Source organism: Pleurodeles waltl, chromosome 1_1, assembly GCF_031143425.1.
Source record: "Pleurodeles waltl isolate 20211129_DDA chromosome 1_1, aPleWal1.hap1.20221129, whole genome shotgun sequence".
NCBI lineage: Eukaryota > Metazoa > Chordata > Amphibia > Caudata > Salamandridae > Pleurodeles > Pleurodeles waltl.
Genome location: NC_090436.1, coordinates 806,400,113 through 806,414,284, shown reverse-complemented (window position 1 = coordinate 806,414,284; position 14,172 = coordinate 806,400,113). Strand labels below are relative to the sequence as shown.

General features: G+C 41.9%; 1 protein-coding gene across 4 annotated transcripts in view; it reads right to left on the bottom strand.

The window, feature by feature from the left end:
- Nucleotides 1-14,172, bottom strand: part of RFX3 (regulatory factor X3) — a 555,440-nt gene that overhangs the window by 63,666 nt on the left and 477,602 nt on the right. For all 4 annotated transcript variants that reach the window (XM_069228385.1, XM_069228414.1, XM_069228395.1 and 1 more), the window contains one exon: nt 1,649-1,803. In XM_069228385.1, the coding sequence (XP_069084486.1) occupies nt 1,649-1,803 (155 nt within the window). The remainder of the gene's footprint in view (nt 1-1,648; nt 1,804-14,172) is intronic.

Here is a 14,172-nt window from a genome sequence, read left to right as displayed (position 1 = left end):
TCTGTGGATCCCTAGGACCAATTCCTATGGCTGACTGCATAATTGCTATTCCTTTGCATAACTGCTATTCCTTTGTCAATCGTGGAATGACTACACAACGACGTGTGGCTCATAAGTGGAGTCCTTGGAGCAAGTTGCATGGCTGGTTTTGTAAAGTTCATTCAGTGTCTGGATTGACTTTTCAGGCATCTACAATGCCTTGTCGCGTAATGCTGCCCATAAGCCACTCCACAGCAGACCCAGCAGAGAATTTACAATAGCTAGCTGTATACTGCTCATATCTCTGATTTGCTCATTAACAGAAACCTCAGACACTATGGTGTGGCTGATTGTAGAACGTCTTTTCATCTGCGTTGCTCCACTGACAGCCGAGTGGCCCACTCACACCACACAGCATGGCTGGTTGTACAATGCCATTCCCGTGTACCGCTCTACTGCAGCTTCTCTTCAGATTCCTTTGAACATTATCTATGGTTGGCTGCATAATGGCCTATCCTTTGCCGCTCCTGGATAGACATACATTGGGCTACTCCCTGCTGTTCCTGGATGGACCCCTCAGAGCCTGTACCATGGCTGGATATATAATGTCCATTCCTATTGGTTGATCCCTTCCACATCTGGGAGGGCTTTTCAGCCATACACCACAACATAATGCCGCCCCTATGTTGCTCCACATGTAACCAATCAGAGGCTATGACACGGTGGCTGTATATAGCTCATTGTTACAGGACGCTCCCTATTACACCTTGGTGGACTCCAAAGGCATATTTAAAGGCTGCTCATATAATGGCTGCTTTTGATACTTCACTGTGGACCCATATGAACATAAACTATAGCTAACTGAGTGATACCCATTCCTACGAGTTGGACCCTCACACTCCTGATTGTACTTATTGGATCATATGCAGAAACTGATTACATAATAACCATTCCTTTGGATTGCTCCTCAACCACTCTTGAGTGGGCCGTCACGTTTGGGTACTTCTTATGGCTATACTTAACGTGGTTTAGACTGTGTGCTACTGTAGGTATCTTGGGTGCCGGCATCTTTTCTCACACTTTTCTCCTATACTCGTGTGTAGGTGCAGCAACATGCTTACTACCACAGGGTTTGCTCAATCTCTGCCACAGACACAACACAAAAACATTTCCCACATAGACACACTACACCTTCTATCAGCTAATAATTAAACATCCAATTTCCCACTCCTTTTCATTTTAAATTCCAATGTAGTCAATGCAACAAAACTCGTTAAGAGCACAACTGAAAGCACTAACCATCAGGCCACATGACAGACACACTCTCTTCCACGTACAGCATTCCCGTGGAGGAGCGTAGTTTGGCGACTGTCAGGAGTATTTAGTGAGAGATGCACAATCACAGACAATAATTCCAAAGTTTTAGACCTTTTTCAAGATCATCTAATATTAAGATTAATAATTTCTACACAAAGTGTGATCGTTGGTAGTCATATTTTGCAAAACGAATTGTCAAGTACAGTAAAATTTCCAACAGGGAGTGCAGAAAAATAAGTGATAGAAAAAGAAAGTTTTTTTTTTTAAATTTAATTATCAAAATAAGAATTTGGTTAAAGTTCTGCCTACGAAAAACATGTATTGTGAAACATTATAAAATAAAAACACATACTAGGAATAGGTCTTAGGACATCAGGAATTAGAATCTCCACCAAAGCTTGGTACATCACATGGTCACAGTTACACATCCACTTCAAGATAGATTCGTTTTTGCAGAGAGTAATCAGTTTCACCGTCGGTAGTCGACTTTCGATTTCACTCAAATTGCTGCATGAAAAGATTTACACACAGTGAATTTGAAGTTATGAGTACATTAGAGAAACAGATTTTATTTTTAGTGTTGACATTTTGCTGATAAGAGCACTCGTGAACTATTATCACAACGGATGCCTACAGAAGAGACTCATTTAGACTACCAACGTGCTAGCATTAGCGCACCAGCATCTTCAGATTCAAAACACTGATTCATCAGCTGAAAATTGGGGTCTCATCCGCTTGGCCATGCTAAAGGACACAGCAGCCCCACTTCTGAGCTTGCTGTGGAAAGGCACAGTAGTGAAATCAGAGATGGGGGGTGGAAGGAGACCGCTGGTAGACCAAAGGAACATTTCTATCAAATAGGACACACAATGCTGGTAATTCACATACTTGCTACTCTTTCAAGACAACGATTGCAAAAGCATTGATAGCAAATTACAAAGACGCATACCAGGTGTTAGATGATTACAATATTGAGCCAATGCAATTTACACTTAAATAGGCACATAGGAAATTCAATTAAAGAATAGTTTTGACTGTGTGAAAGGGGAATAGCATAGGTAGTATCTCTGCAGTTTTCTTCTCTAAGGACATCAAGGTTTGCACACATAAATTGACAGGATTTGAGGATTTTATTCTCGCTTATTTGAGCATTCACTATATACAGTGCTTTAAATGGGCCGGTACTCTCCGGTACTGAGTACCGGCACTTTTTTTATTTTGAGAGGGAGAGTACCGGCATATCTCAAGAAAAACGCAATACTTTTAATTGGAGAGTACCGGCATTTCTCAGAAACAAGCAGGTACTTTATTACAGAGTACCTGAACTTCTATTTTTCCATTTAAAGCACTGACTATATAGGTTATGATGTCCTGGCCAACTGTAGCATGTCAGGTTTCCTCACGTTAAATGGCATCACATTTGGCAGGCCGATAGGTCCAAACTATGAGCGTGCTGGAGCAGGTCTTGTTTTAACTACCCTTAAAGAGCCAGTGATCCTTTGACACAGAACTACTAAATATGAGCTGGTTAAAAGGAATAATTGTAAACGAAGCTCCACCAGCCATAATGTGGCTGCAAAGCAACTTGCTCCAGCTACTTGTTGTGGGTCAGAAGATGTAATCTGTAAAGCTCCAGGCTGTGAACCAAGAGATCCGAAGAAGTAAACCTGATAATGGCTGTTACTAGATGGTGATTATCTATCCTTTCAAGAATGCCAGTGGAAATATGTCCTAGGGGCTTTTTCAGCACAAGAACTGTGGAATAAAGAAACCGTCATTCTGAAATCTTCTGGTTGAGGTACAGTATGAGTCATTCAGAACACATATTTATAAGTGTGTGTTGGACCTGACCCTTTTTACTGGGTCATCCTCAAACTTTTTGCCTTCCTCCTGGTTTGAAAGGTTACTTCTGTGGGTGGAGCAAGCTGCGCTGCAGGCCCACTAGTAGCATTTAATTTACAGGCCCTGGGTATTGGGATACCACTGTACAAGGGACTTACAGGTAAATTAAATGTGCCAATCAGGTGTAAGGCAATCATACCAAGTTTAAAAGGGAGAGCACATGCACTTTAGCACTGATCAGAAGTCCTAACATCAACAAAAAGGGGTCAGAAAAAATAGGCAAGGTCCAAAAGTGTGTTTCGATAAAAGGTTCAGAGATGTGAATTATACCAGTTCTTTAAAGACAGAAGCACTTGTGCATGATGCAACCTTGCCATATATTGTCGAAATTGGCTTCAAAACTGAGCCAAGAAGTCTTGTGGATTCCCAATTCCCCATCTGGAGGTTAGCTGGAATGACTGAACATATAGCGATGGAAATCAATGTTGCCATTTCATCTATCTGTTAGCTTTTTATAATCCGTCTCTACAGAAGCATGTAGTTCAACTGCATTGATCTTTAAGACACTTTTAGTTCTAATAAATCAGGTGCTTGGCTTGGCCATCGGACCTACATTATTTTGTACTTTGTAGATGATCTCTTAGATAAATACTATACCACCTTAATTGAGATGGTGTGTCACTAGGCTTCAACAATACGACCCCATAGGTTTCTGCCCCCTTATCTAACAAACCTACGAGGGACAGGAGAAACTGTTTACAACATGAATCTTGTTTTTCACAACATATGACAATGGCTTCCCAAGTAATGACCAAGGTATCATTTCCTTTTGATAGATCATCAGGGGTCATTATTTTTATCCATGTTGTTTACTTTACAAATAGATTTTTGGATGCCTCTTGTTTCAATGATAACCCAGATCACCGGAGTTAGTAAGTTACATGACCGGAACCTGTTAAAGTTAAATCCTGGTAATACTGAATCCATATTCTAAACGGCAGAGCCTACGTGTGCTCAACATTTAAATATTAATGGAGTTTGGGGTTATCATAGTACCAGAGACCAACTAAGCCATATCAATGTTTGTGGAAAATGAGCATACCATGTGTAGGCTGCACAAACCTGGTTCATCACAAGACCTGCAGTCATCGATCCATGTCTTTATCTCAAAACGCATTGATCACAGTACAAATATACACGTTTCAATTCATGCAGAAAATGGAGCTTGTGAGCTAGCTGCCGGCCAGATGATGAGACACTCCCCCTGTTTCATTACATTACTCACTCTCTCCAAAATATGTGCTACCTCTCCCCAAGTTGACTCATACAGTTCAAGGTAGCCTTTTATGATCTTCAGGGAAGTGTTCCTTAGTATAGCCTACAGTAGCCAGGACTAACAACCCTGATGGCTGTGCCTAGGGATCATGAACCCCAGTTTTTGGGGTCAGAGTGGTCTTGAATATGAAAGTTTATGTAGCCTTAAAGCAAATGCCGTTTAAATGTCAGTCAGTTTAGATAAATGTAAAAGACTTGCTTGTTCCACTTGACTTTCGTGATCTCATGTTTAAGTTACTGAGTGCCTAAACCCAAGTTTTTCATATCTTTGTGCTTTGCATTATATTGGACTGCCTTGGCCAATAAAGGCATACTTTTTAGTCTAAACATACAAACTGCATCCTAGGCAAGCCTGGGTTTGCTTATGGAATCTTGAAGGCTTGAAAGACTAAAGAGACAATGAGTTTGTCTTCTGTTGCAGTACACCTTAGCAAGCTTGCATCAAAATCTAAACATACCCTGAAACATTGATAGAGACAGTAGGGATTGAAACTATGGTGAATTCAAGACAACACCTCCTTCTTCACACTCCAAATGTCCTAGGTTAATGATGAGGGGGTAACACCCATTGGGGTATCTCACAGGATAAAGGTCCCAAAATCCTTGCCACAGGTATGCTGGTAATTAGTGATCTTTGGCCTGACAGATGCATATGATGGAATTCCTGAAGAACTATTGTTAAATATGAGTGCCATTCTCCTTTTGCAGAGTTAACCTATTACAGTTTCAAATTATGTGCATCTATTGCAACGCTCCTACTTCATGGATGTGGGTTCGGAAAGTGAGTGGCTACAGATTCTTTAGTGCTGTATGGCCAATTACTGCTTACTGCATTGCCTGATGTCAACACAATAGTGTTTAGTGAATTAATGGCACTGTCTGTAATTGAATACACCATGGGGCAAAGAATATCACTTGCTGCATAGCAATATGGTGTAGTTGGTCTTGTGTCTCTCTGATGAGGTCGATACTTCTTTACAGTAGGATTAACTACCATGTTCTCTAATTTCAGAAACCAAGTCACTAAGTTCAGTGAACCAGGGTATGGGTGGTTGTTCGGCCAGGGCACATTCTTAAGACCTGTTGAAATAACAACAGTTTCATGTTGTGTATTTTGTAAGGAGACATATTTGTGAGGTGCAAATACCAGTGCTGGCTAGCCTACACAGAAATGCAATATGTTACCTCAGTGTTCCATTACTCTCTTTGGGTTTTACCTATGCAGCCCTACAGACATAAATATATAACCACCTTTGGAATAAGTTAAATTGGTAGAGGTGTACACAAATGCCATGTACTAACTTATTCATAGGGCATTGCCCCTTGATAGCTGCTTTGGGTATCTAGTGGAACAGTCTAGAAATTGTGTGTTTTAATCTGTAGCCAAGAAGTCCCTTGAAGACGTCCTCTACAGTTGTCTGATAGTGCTACCACTTCCAACTGTCACCTGACTTTCTGCAGAGTGGCCCTGCTACTCTGTTTAGCTTCCTGGACTATTACGGGCTGCTTCTGTCTGAAGAGGAGCATTGGCATTTCCCCCCTAATCTTAACAACATACTCCTGTGGTGCTGTCCATCAGGATCCATAGCACCTTGGCCTGTATGTGGGACTGGATGGATTTCAAAGTCTAGCCAACCTTTTGCAACTTAAGATAGATATCTTGATAAACTAATATACAGAGCTTGTAGACCCTGACTTAATTCTTCCAGGTGCACCCCCCCACTCTTTATGTGAAGTGTGTGCTGTTACTATCCATATCGGGAATGGATCAGTGACATACCCGCCAATGGGTCAATTCTGTTGTACTCAGCACTGCAGGCATTGCAGTACCACGTCTGAAACAACAACTAGATTCTGTCACTCCTTGAAGACATAGCTGGAGCAGTACAGTGAGGAGCTGTGAAAAAGGAAGCAGATTAATATATTATGTCTTTATTCTAAAGAGCAGGTTTACACAAAGTCTGTTATATGGTGAATGGCTGATAAAAAAAAAGTGTAGTATTTGAAAGCACCAGGGTTCTTTGTGGCATCAGATTTGGCACTGCTTTCAATTTTTTTTCTATCTGCCCACGCAGATTTCCTTGAGAGGAGTGTTGACACAACTTAGAAGGTTGTCAGTGGAGCACAAGAGTATGGTTTGTGTACTGCCATATTTGTGCGGCTGTAGCATTGCTAAATCTTTGTCCCCTTCATCAACAAGTAATGTAGGTACTGATCTTCATATATGACTGTGCAACAGATGTGCTCCTATGATGGACAAGAATTTGACAAATAATGTCAGAATAGATTTGACTTTCAATATCAGTACCAGGAACTGATAATGCTTGCCACTTACAAAAAAGATATTTCATTTCCTTCAGATATGATGGAATGTGAAGTAGGCATCTTTCAGTTAACTGTCACCAGAAAGTCCTCTTCTTGGACTTGCTGCAATACTGTTATCTTGAACTTGGTAGTGAGGACAAAACAATTCAGAGGCCCAGGTCATTAAGTGGACACAACACACTGCTCTTTTTTACAATAATAAAATAAAAAGAGTCTGATTCGTATAGGGGTATTTCTTCCATGTCACCCTGATCCAGTATTACCTGTAATGCTGCCAGCATGAGAGGAATGGTGTAGGCTATCAGGAGTGTCTTTAGGGTATGTGTTTTTCAGTTCTGTGTACTGCTCTATGCATGACCTCTAACGGACTCCTGTAACATGGTCTGAGGCTACATCATGCCACCGTTGATAAATAACTTAAGACTTTCCCCAAGAAGAGTGGTAGGTTCAGTGGAGTTAAGATTGCATCATTTGCTGGCCCTAAGATTCTATTTCTATCCACTTTCTTTGCCTTCAATGAGGATAGCACTGAGTTGAAGGGTTTTATTGCTAATAAGTAGAGAGGATGCAGACCATATCTCATACATGGCGGTTGCTGCCACTCTTGTGCTCCATAATTCTGCGTTATTCAAGGTCTGCAGGCCATTGATACTCCTTTACAAACTGAAGGCTGATGATTTCTTTTACGTTTTGTGTCCTCACAATAATTAAATGACTCTTAACTTTTTGTTAGAATTTAGAAACAACTTGTGTTATCTTCTTGTGCTCCTACTGCTGCTGGGACAGTTATATGAGCTCCTTCCATTGATGCTGGTCATGCAGGTTGAAAATGCCAGTTTTACAATAAGGCCACATGCTTCCCAGATCCACGGCTGCAGGCCATGACTGAGAGCACCACGCTTGAGTGCCACTGGTTGCTTTACCCCCTCTATTGGTATCAATCCTCCGTCCCTAGCTTAATGGACCCGATGCTCCAGGCAATGGATAAATCCTAGTCGAGGGCCCACCGCCCCTCTTCTCAACTGATGCTCTCTTGTGGAACAGTGCTGGCCCGCGTACTGGTGGCAGGATGCTTAACTGTGGTGTATGGTGTGCTGTGGGAATCCACTCCATACACCATGTGCTTGCCTAGGGTACCCTTAAAACCTTTGCAGTGCTCCGGGAGGAGGATGGCCTCCCACCCCACCAGTCGTGGTGCTACCTCCAGTGGCAACACTGCCTTGCCCACTGCCTGGGACCAATGTCCTGGTCCCTCTAACCTTCTCTCGTGCTCTCCTACCTCCAGACGTGGGGCCGCTTTTGAGGGGTGATGTTTTGCTTCTACTGCTTTCTGACAAGTCTCCTATATTCCTTGCCTCTGATGAAAAGTCTATGTTCCAAGTGGCAAACTTGCTTGTAGGTGAAGTATGAACCAGAGGATTTGGCAGAACTGCTGGATGTGCTAGACCACAAGGGCCAGGAAAGCTGAATTGTTACCTCTCTAAGTCATTGCACAGATAGAACTAGACCCTGAAAAAACTGTAGGAGAGGGGCTTGCGGCTCCTTTCTAAATGCTTGCACTGCAACCTGGTAAACATCCTATGTGGCTGTCCTACTGTCCAACCCTTTTGGGGGACAGTCGGTGCCATGCTGAATGCGACTCTGCCACCCTGAGTGGGACTCTGCCGGTCTCAGTGCCTGTGACCTGATCCCTGATCGTGCTCATGGGCTCGCAGATTCTCATTCCCGGACCCACATGGCCCTTGCAACGGTGAAGAACTGTGTTCTTCGGCACTGGCACTCCCCACTTCCCCCCCAAGAATGAGGAATGGCTCTCCTCCATGTACCAGACAGCTTTGTACGAACATGTCATTTATAACCTACGGAAAAGGCAGGTTATTTTCCGCTTGATCTGGGAGCTCTTTTTGTAGGACGGTGGGCATTGAGCAGCCAGCACTGGCTGTTAGGTGCCTGCCTCTGTGGGGTTACCGTGGCACTTCGGGTGTGCTCCAACCCCCATGGACTGCTTCCTCTTGGCCATGTGCTCAGCGGTAATGGCCCAGGGACTGCCAGGACCAGGCCTGGATGCCTTTTCTGTTACTCTGCTCCCTCCAAGCCTTATCTTCCTCTGCCCTTTCCTTACCTGCCTCTCCCTCTTTCCTGCTCCCTTTACCATCTTCTCCGCTCTCATTCTCTCCCTTCTTCCGCTTTGATTTTGTTGCTTCTGACTTTGCCCCCCCCACCACCACCATGCAACCTCCCCCACCTCATACTTCCCTCCTCTCTGCTCACGGCTAGCCTGTCCACCATCGTCTACTTTTAGTCGGTTAGCCCGATAGGTTGTTCCCCCACTTGTGTTCCTACTGTGTGCACATGTGCCCTGGTTTCATTGGGCTACTGCACTGTTGTACTACATGCGGTATTCTGCTCCCTGTTGTGCTTTCTTTATGAGATAAACCTGAATAAAGAATTTTGAAACAAAAAAGCTAACATATATGAAAAGGGTTTAAAGACTATTGATGAGAAAGTTCAATTATGCTGAGAGTTGCAGAAGCAAACGAGCTGCATAGAATTGTCTGTGTCTTTAATAAGATCATGGTTTTTATACCGTCATTTATGAAAATATTCTACATTTTCACTGATAAACACACAGGCCTTGTATCAACACCACCTCAGAAAGTGAGGTGTCTTGAAGAACCTATTAGAACTGAACTGACAGGTGGAAGAGGACAGTGTAGCACTAGCTTAGACATTTTATGCAGCAAAGGATTAAATGGAGAATAGAAAACAAGTTATTGCTTACCTGCTACAGCGATGGTGTTTAGCTGACACTGTACCTTTTAAAATGAGGCATCCTGACTTTAAATAAATATATATATAAATATATACATGATTTGCAAAGGAAGCACTGCACTCCGCTAACTCTTGAAAATTATTTTTTATTACTTAACTACTGAAACACAATTGCACCAATGTGTTTAGACCACTTGGGTGGGTGTGTGTATATATACATATGTGTATATGGAAAATGTCACCTAGTGTACATCTGTTCGTGACATGTAGTGCTGCAGATTCACATGCTATGCATAGCTTCCGCCATCTAGTGTTGGGCTCGGAGTGTTACAAGTTGTTTTTCTTCGAAGAGTCACAGGATCGAGTGATTCCTCCTCTCGGTCATAGTGCGCATGGGCATCGACTCCTTTGTTAGATTGTTTTCCGCAAAAAGGTGTAGAAAGGAGTGGTAGAGTGAAAGAATGTAAATGTGCTATAAAATGTATATGTAAATAAGATGTCCATGCAAATGTAAATGTATATACAAATGTACAAATAAGAAGCTGCAACGACTACAGGCTTCTGGGGAGGAGGAAGGGTGCATGTGAATCTGCGGCACTACATACCACGAACAGATGTACACTAGGTTCGATGGCATGTATAGCTGCAGATACACATGCTATGCATAGAGTAAAAAGTAGTTACTCTCCCCAAAAGAAGTGGTGGCTAGCCTGTAGGAGTTGAAGTTGTTTGAAGTAATGTTTTTAGTACATCTTGACCAACATTGGCCTGTTGCTTTGAAAATACATCTACAGAGTAATGCTTTATAAATGTATGTGGTGTATACTATGTGGCAGCTTTGCATATGTCTGCCATTGGTATGTTTCCTAAAAATGCCATAGAAGCACCTTTTTTGCTAGTGGAATGAGCTTTAGGTGTTATCAAATGTTGTTGTTTTGCCTTAATGTAACATGTTTTAATACATTTAATAATCCATCTAGCTAATCCTCGTTTAGAGATAGGATTACCTTTATGTGGCTGTTGAAAGGCAACGAAAAGCTGTTTAGTTTTTCTGAACTGTTTTGTTCTATCCACATAGTACATTAGAGCTATTTTAAGGTCAAGAGTGTGAAGGGCTCTTTCAGCAGTTGAATCTGGCTGTGGGAAGAAGACTGGCAATTTCACTGTTTGGTTAATTTGAAAAGGTGATACTATCCTTGGCAATAATTTTGGATTAGTTTTAAGTACAACTTTATGTTTGTGTACTTGGAAAAAGGGTTCCTCCAGAGTGAATGCCTGTATTTCACTAACTCTTCTTAATGAAGTAATTGCTACTAAGGAAGCAACTTTCCAAGTTAGAAATTTAATCTCACACGAATGCATGGGTTCAAATGGTGGCCCCATTAGTCTTGTGAGTACAATATTTAGACTCCAAGCAGGAACTGGTGGGGTTCTTGGTGGAATAATACGTTTTAGTTCTTCCATGAAGGCTTTAATAACTGGAACTCTAAAGAGAGAGGTATGTTATATAGTTTGTAAGTATGCTGATATAGCAGTAAGATGAATTTTAACAGATGAGAAAGCTAAGTTTGCCTTTTGCAAATAAGGTAGGTAGGATACGATATCTTGTATAGATGCTGTAAGTAGGTCAATATTTTTAGATTGACAGTAATAAACAAAATTTTCCACTTGTTTGCATAACATTGTCTAGTTGTAGGTTTGCGTGCTTGTTTGAGAACTTCCATACATTCTAATGGAAGTTGCAAATATCCAAATTCTATGACTTCAGGAGCCAAATCGCTACGTTGGAGCACAGGGATTGGGATGTCTGATTTGACCTTTGTTTTGTGTTAACAAATCTGGTCTGTTTGGAAGTTTGCAGTGAGGTACTACAGACAGATCGAGGAGTATTGTGTACCAATGTTGTTGTCTCCATATGGGGGCTATGAGTATCATGGTGAGAGAAGGTTGACACAGTTTGTTGACTAAAAATTGAATTAGTGGGAGAGGGAGAAAAGGGTAAGCAAATATCCCTGACCAGCTGATCCATAGAGCATTACCGTTTGGGTGCCTGGATGCGAAGTTTTGACATTTTGTGTTTTCGTTTGTTGCGATGAGGTCTATTTCTGGTGTCCCCCACCTTTGAAAGTACTGTTGAAGTACTTGAGTGTGAATCTCCCATTTATTTTTAGTATCTGTTGGTGTGTCCTGCTTAGCAGGTCCGCTAGCTGATTGTGTATTCCCGGGATGTATTCTGTTAGTAAGTAAATATAATTGTGAATCGCCCATTTCCAAATTGTTTGGGCTAGAAGGGACAGTTGAGATGAATGTGTCCCCCCTTGTTTTTTCAGGTAGTACGTTTGTCATATTGCCTGTTTTTATCAAGACAGTTTTGTGTTTGAGAAGTAGTTGAAAAGCTTTTAGAGCAAGGAACACAGCTAACAATTCTAAATGGTTTATGTGATAACTTAACTGTTTTGAGTTTCATTCTCCCTGTATGGTAAAGTTGTTGAGATGAGCTCCCCAACCTAGCATTGATGCATCTGTTGTTATTGTGGTTTGAGGCACAGGGTCCTGAAATGACCGCCCTTCATCAAATTGCTGTGATTCCACCGCTGAAGGGACTTGTGCATCTGGCGGTCTAACACTAGATCTTGCAATTGACCCTGTGCCTGAGACCATTGTTGTGAGAGGCACTGTTGAAGTGTTCTTATATTTAATCTTGCATGCAATACTATTGCTATACAGGATGCCATAATTCCCAATTATTTCATGATAAATCTTACTGTGTAATGTTGATTTGACTGTATATGCGGTAAGAGGTTTTGAAAAGCTTGTATCCTTTGTGTATTTGGATAGGCTAAGGCTTTTTGTGTATTTAGAATTGCACCCAGGTAAGGCTGAACCTGTGCTGGTTGAAGATGAGATTTTTGGTAATTGACAGTGAACCCTAATGTGTGAAGGGTTTGTATTGTGTATTGAGTGTGTTGCTGACTTTGTATAATAGTGCTTGATTTTATTAGCCAATTGTCTATTTAAGGAAAGACATGTATGTGTTGTCTTCTTAGGTAAGCTACTACTACTGCTAGGCATTTTGTGAATAGTCTTGGAGCTGTTGTTTTGCTGTATGGTAGAACTTTGAATTGGTAATGCTTTCCCGCTATCACATACCTTAGGTATTTTCGGTGAGCTGGATGTATGGGGATATGAAAATACGCATCTTTGAGATCTAATGCAGACATGTAATTTTGTTTTTGTAGTAGTGGAATGATGTCCTGCAGGGTTACCATGTGAAAGTGTTCTGACAGGATATATAGATTTAGTGGTCTGAGATCTAGAATGGGTCTGAGAGTGCCATCCTTTTTGGGAATGAGGAAGTATAGTGCCCTGTTCCGTGTTGTGATTTTGGAACTAATTCTATTGCCTTTTTTAGTAGTAGCAATTGTACTTCTTGTTGTAACAGAACCTTGTGTTCTGGGGACAGCTTGTGATAACAAGAAGGAATGTGTGGAGGGGTAGAAATCAATTCTAGGCAATAACCATTGCGGATAATCGAAAGTACCCATTGGTCTGTGGTGATATTTTGCCATTGGGAGTGGAATTTCTGTAGTCTGCCCCCTAGAGGAGATGTGTAAGGTTGTGGTATGTTTAGGAAGTCATTGTTTTGTTGGAGTGGTAACACTTTTTGAGGCCTGGAATTTTCCTCGTAAGTATTGGGCTCTATAAGAGCATCTAAATGCTCCTCTTTGGTATTGGTGTTGGCCTTGTTTAGGTTGGGAGGTAGAAGCATCTGGAGATTGGGGTTTGAAGCCTCCTCTAAATTGTTTACAAAAGGAGCCTCTATAAGGTGTAGTGTATAGGGCTCCCATTACTTTTGCAGTGTCTGAATATTTCCTGATTTTCTCGATTGTTGTGTCAACCTCAGGACCAAACAGATGTTTTTTGTCGAATGGCATATTTAGTACTGCTTGTTGTATTTCTGGCTTGAAAAGAGAAGATCTTAACAATGCATGTCTACGTATGGTGATAGCAGTATTTACGCTCCTGGCTGCTGTATGCAGCATCAAGAGCAGCCATTTTTTAATGTTCTTTTGGCAGGTGTTGTAATAATTCCTGCATTTTGTCCCAGTGTGCCCTACCATATTTTGCTAGCAAGGCTTGTGAATTGGCAATGCGCCTTTGGTTAGCTGCTAGTGTAGCTACCCTCTTGCCAGCAGCATCAAACTCCCTGCTTTCTTTGTCAGGGGGAGGGGTATCCCCTGACGATTGGCTATTAGCCCTTTTTCTGGCAGCACTGACAACAACAGAGTCTGGAGGTACCTGATGCATGATGTTAGCTGGATCTGTACGTGCAGGCTTGTATTTTTTTTGTCTATACGTGGTGTTAAAATCCTAGCCTTAAAAGGTCCCTGAAATATTTTGTCTGCATGCCTGATCATGCCAGGCAGCATTGGTAGGCACTGGTAGCATGAATGCGGGGAGGACAGTGTATTGAAAAGGAAATCCTCTTCTAATGGCTCACTATGCATAAGTACCCCATGGTACGCAGCTGCCCTAGAGATGACCTGTAAGTATCCAGTTGTATCCTCTGGCGGCGAAGGTTTTGAAGAATAGAGGTCTGGG